Here is a 5,000-nt window from a genome sequence, read left to right on the forward strand (position 1 = left end):
CTGGAAACTTGTGGCTAAAGCTGGAACTAGGCCATCACACACTTACCTAGGAATCCAGTGTATCACCAGTTAATGAGAGGCGTTGCAACTTGTGGCTAAAGCTGGAACTAGGCCATCACACTGACCTAGGAATCCAGTGTATCACCAGTTAATGAGAGGCGTTGCAACTTGTGGCTAAAGCTGGAACTAGGCCATCACACACTTACCTAGGAATCCAGTGTATCACCAGTTAATGAGAGGCGTTGCAACTTGTGGCTAAAGCTGGAACTAGGCCATCACACACTTACCTAGGAATCCAGTGTATCACTAGTTAATGAGGCGTTCAACTTGTGGCTAAAGTGGAACTAGGCCATCACACACTTACCGTTGTATCAACTTGTCCTAAAGCTGTGCCATCACACACTTACCTAGGAATCAGTGTATCCAGTTAATGAGAGGCGTTGCAACTTGTGGCTAAAGCTGGAACTAGGCCATCACACACTTACCTAGGAATCCAGTGTATCACCAGTTAATGAGAGGCGTTGCAACTTGTGGCTAAAGCTGGAACTAGGCCATCACACACTTACCTAGGAATCCAGTGTATCACCAGTTAATGAGAGGCGTTGCAACAGTGTATCACCAGTTAATGTGGCTAAAGCTGGAACTAGGCCATCACACACTTACCTAGGAATCCAGTGTATCACCAGTTAATGAGAGGCGTTGCAACTTGTGGCTAAAGCTGGAACTAGGCCATCACACACTTACCTAAAGTATCACCTGGAACTAGGCCTGGAATCACACACTTACCTAGGAATCCAGTGTATCACCAGTTAATGAGAGGCGTTGCAACTTGTGGCTAAAGCTGGAACTAGGCCATCACACACTTACCTAAGAATCCAGTGTATCACCAGTTAATGAGAGGCGTTGCAAGTAAAGCTGGAACTAGGCCATCACACACTTACCTAAGAATCCAGTGTATCACCAGTTAATGCAACTTGTGGCTAAAGCTGGAACTAGGCCATCACACACTTACCTAAGAATCCAGTGTATCACCAGTTAATGTGAGGCGTTGCAACTTGTGGCTAAAGCTGGAACTAGGCCATCACACACTTACCTAGGAATCCAGTGTATCACCAGTGGAGGTGAGCGACTTACAGGAGCAATTAGGGTTATGTGCCTTGCTCAAAGACTAACCAGACTCTGGCATCTGTGTTCTTATATAATAGAAGGCGTTGACGTTTGATAGGTTTAGCGATAGCATTGTTAGGTTAGCAAGACATTGAAACAAGCCATCTGTTTGAGTGGGGAGAAAGGGTCCGACAAGGTGATAACTCAGAGACATCATAACAAAGAGACTAAAGTTATTAAACAGACATTTCTATTATACTGTCGATCTTCATTCCACTAGTGGACAAGTGTGGTGTGGTGTCTCGTGTCCTAACAAAGGTTCAACAGAATGTTTGTGTAGGCCTATATTCATAGTAAATTGTTGTGAACATCATTGCCTCTTAATATTTGGGATAGTTGACTGGTGTTGGTTGTGTGGTGACCGTGGTGTGTCCTCCTCTGTCCCCAGATGACCTGAACAGGACCCATCAGCACTGTGTTCTGGCTGGAGACTCAGCCCGCTTCAGCTCTACACACAGAGTGGCGGAGGTGAGAGGGGCCTGGGGTACACTGGGGGCTTGGAGACCCTGGACTGATTCTAATAATGATTGATTTCTTTTATAGGATACCGTATATTCCATTACCTTTCTTTAACAGATTCTACCTTCTAGAATTCCAAGAGGCCCTCATGCTCCCAGAATACATGCATTATTTCCCAACCTTTTTTGACTGTCTGTCCTCACAGTGTTCCACCGGGACCCTGGAATACATCCAGTCCCGCTGCCGGGAGGCCCTGTCTAACCTGAGCACAGACCCAGAAACAGGGACCCACTGCCTGCTGTCTCTGCTGCCAGCTACCCTGCAAGGCTACGAGGAGATACACAACGAGGTGGGTGTGTGTGACTGTGTGTGACTAACTTTTAGGGTTCTACGATAGGCCTAACTTTGTGTCCTACCTACACTCTTAGAAAAAAATGTGCTATCTAGAACCTAAAAGGGTTTTTCGGCTGCCCCCATAGGAGATTCCTTTGAAGAACCCTTTTTAGTTCCAGGTAGATACCTTTTGGATTCAGGTAGAACCATTTTGAGTTCTGTTTACACAGAGGGTTCTACATGGAACCCAAAAGAGTTCTACCTGGAACCAAAAAGGCCTATCCTATGGAGACAGCCAAAGAACCCTTTTGGAACCCTCATTCAAGGAAAGGGTAGTTGTGTATAATCGTTCCCTTTCTACTTTCGGTCAAACAACCAGGGTTAAGGTCCTTCCATAGGAAAATAAAGAGGTTGTCACAACATTTAAGTTGACATCATTCATAGCTACCGTGGGTATTTATGTTATAGGAGAAATATTTCATAAGTCCAGGTTGCTCTTGTTTGTCTAAGGATCGAGATCATGGCCCCTTTCACACAGAACAATCAGTGAATCTGGCTCCGGGGCCCATAGACCCTATGGGGGCCGTTCACGCTTTACAGTGGCAGCTTGCTCAATACAGCCTTCTGCAGCCCAGCCTGCCCCTGACTGCCAGGGGCTAATGGTTAAAATAGCACTTCACCTCTCCCCCTCTATGTGTTATCCTCACTACTCCCAGGTAACCACAGCAGCGGGCCGAGTCAGGAACCACACGGGATGCCATGACAGATGAGCCTGGCGTGAGGTTGTTTAAAGGTTGTAGCCAGTATTAATTATTCAGACAATATGAGAGAGCGAGAGAGAAAGAGACAGACAGAGAGAGAGGTATAGAGAGGGGTATAGAAAGAGATAGAGGGAGAGGCCTAGCCAACACCTGGTCTCCATCGCAGAGAGAGAGAGAGAACACCTGCTCACAGCGCATCACCACAGGATTACCCAGTGTAGGCCTGGCTGGGGGGCGCACACTGTTTATTTAGGAAAACAGGAGGCTATTTATAAAAGGCTGGGAGAGGAGGGGATGGAGCTCTCTCTCGGGGGCCTGGCCCTGCTCTACTCTACCTGGCGTCCCCAGGGCCACGATGATGGATTGGGCCATTTGTTCTGAGTTGCCCATGAGGGCAGAACACCCACTTAAATGATGTGTTGTTGGCAGAGTTATTTACTATGACGGCTAGTTTTGGCGGTTAGCGGGCGCATATTGCATGGGTCGTGTTTGACATGGACGACCGTAGAGAGAACAAGCAGAGGCTCGTCAGACAGGCTGACCTGACCAACACCTTATGGGCATTTCCTTAAAAAGTGATAAACAGGAGATCGACCGGCCGGCCGGCTGCCTGGCTGATGCTGAAGTACTGTGTGTCGTGTATGCTTAGAGGGGGTTTGACAGTTGTTTGGTTAGGGATAGAGGGGGGAAGGGGGGTGTTTAGGGTTGTGATGGGGATGAAGCTGAACGTCAGCCATCTGAGGAATGTGTGTTCAGGGAGAGGGGGAGAATGTTAGTAGCCAGAGGAGGGAGTGGAAGCAGGGGTTGATGGGTAGAGGACAGGAGAACAGCACCTGGCATAGCAGAGAGAGAGACCATTTTCTAGTTGATTCTAGGCCCTCCTGGCCTCTCTACTCTAATCTTCCTGTCTGTGTGTTGGAACGGTGGCACGAACAGGGGGCTAGCATCACGTCACATCCCATCGCCACACGGCCCTGTCTGTGTGTGTGTGTTTGGCTTTGAAATGCTAATCCCCTGAAATGCTTGTCTCATTTAAAGCCATTGTGTCACTTCCCAGGTATATGTGTGACAGTGTGCCCTCTGGGACCCCCCTAATGAAGCCTGTCCCTGCTCAGTAAATATTGGAGGGTGTGACACACTAAGTAAGTCCCACATGTCTGGTTCTGCTAGAGACGGGGGAAGGTACAAGTGTAATCAGCCAGGTAGTTCCTCTGACCTTCCTCTGTCCTGTACAGTATGTTTTCCAGGCCTCTCTCCCTAGTGAGTAACCGTGTTTGTCAAGTAGCTAAAAGGCCACACCACTCTTCCTTGTGGAGTCAGAGAGTTTGTGACTGACCTGTAGGGAACAGTCTTTTCTTATCCTATTTTCAGTTGAGAAAGAATGTAATTGAAATGTGTAATTTGGAGCATATTATTGTCTGTAGGCCTATAGGTGAGCAAGGACAGGTTGTGTGAGTGTGTCTGTGAGTACAGTTTGTATCTCCTCAAGGTGTGTGTGTGTGTCCATGTCTGTAAGTGTGTGTCCACGGTAGCCAAGGTGTGAAGTGTGGACCTCTGGAGACAGGCAACAGGGCTCAGTGCTCCTGGTTGATGTGATGTGGGGCAGTTCCAGGAAAGTAAACAGAAAGAGGCAGGTTGATATCGATCCGTCTCTCATCAGCTCCTACCTCGGGGGCCGCACGGCATGGAACAGACGGAAATTGATTGGTCAAGTCTGCTGGGGGACCACCGAGAGGTGTGGAAAAACTCTGCTTCATTAAATACTGAAAGGGACTACTTGGCTTTGACTCCTGGGTCGCCATGGTGAGTGGGAGGCTGAGCGGAGTGCTAATGTGCAGTTAGCACGTCCGTCACCTGGAGAGATGACAGGAGACACCACAGGGGAGGGGCCCCTCTCAGTCTCCCTGCTCCCAGAACCCAGAGCGGGCTAGGCAGAGGAGAAAATCTAGCCTAACGATGGCGATGACTCTCTCCATCTCTCTCTTTCGATCTCTACCTGGGCAGGTGGCATTTAGTCAGTGTTTCCCTCTCAGTAACTCACAGCCGGGCGGCTCAGGCTCCAAATGCCAGGCGTCCCACAGATGCTGCAGTCGCCTGGCTTTGAGGCTGCCATCGCCATGCTCCGCGGGGGCTAGGAGTCCATGTCGGCTCAAAGCGGAGCCACAGGCTGTGTTCCCTCAGTAAAGGACAGACGGACAATCAGAGAGAGAAGGGGAGCGGTGGGTGGAGGTAGAGAAAGGACAGTCTATGTTTGTCCCCTCTCTCTTGCTTTGTTGTGTG

General features: G+C 49.0%; 2 protein-coding genes across 2 annotated transcripts in view; one reads left to right on the forward strand and one right to left on the reverse strand.

Moving 5' to 3' along the window:
* Positions 1–1,186, reverse strand: part of LOC135568833 (alpha-ketoglutarate-dependent dioxygenase FTO-like) — a 7,630-nt gene extending 6,444 nt beyond the window's left edge. Inside the window, exon 1 of the mRNA XM_065015595.1 lies at positions 1,174–1,186. Coding sequence (XP_064871667.1) covers positions 1,174–1,186 — 13 coding nt within the window. The remainder of the gene's footprint in view (positions 1–1,173) is intronic.
* A 249-nt stretch (positions 1,187–1,435) lies between these two features.
* The window catches only part of LOC115120042 (alpha-ketoglutarate-dependent dioxygenase FTO-like), a 27,397-nt gene continuing 23,832 nt past the window's right edge, over positions 1,436–5,000 (forward strand). The window contains exons 1-3 of the mRNA XM_065015596.1: positions 1,436–1,441; positions 1,504–1,635; positions 1,832–1,975. Of these exons, the coding sequence (XP_064871668.1) occupies positions 1,436–1,441; positions 1,504–1,635; positions 1,832–1,975 (282 nt within the window). The remainder of the gene's footprint in view (positions 1,442–1,503; positions 1,636–1,831; positions 1,976–5,000) is intronic.

The sequence above is a fragment of the Oncorhynchus nerka genome, unplaced genomic scaffold (genome assembly GCF_034236695.1).
Source record: "Oncorhynchus nerka isolate Pitt River unplaced genomic scaffold, Oner_Uvic_2.0 unplaced_scaffold_280___fragment_2___debris, whole genome shotgun sequence".
In the NCBI taxonomy this organism is placed as follows: Eukaryota; Metazoa; Chordata; class Actinopteri; order Salmoniformes; family Salmonidae; genus Oncorhynchus; species Oncorhynchus nerka.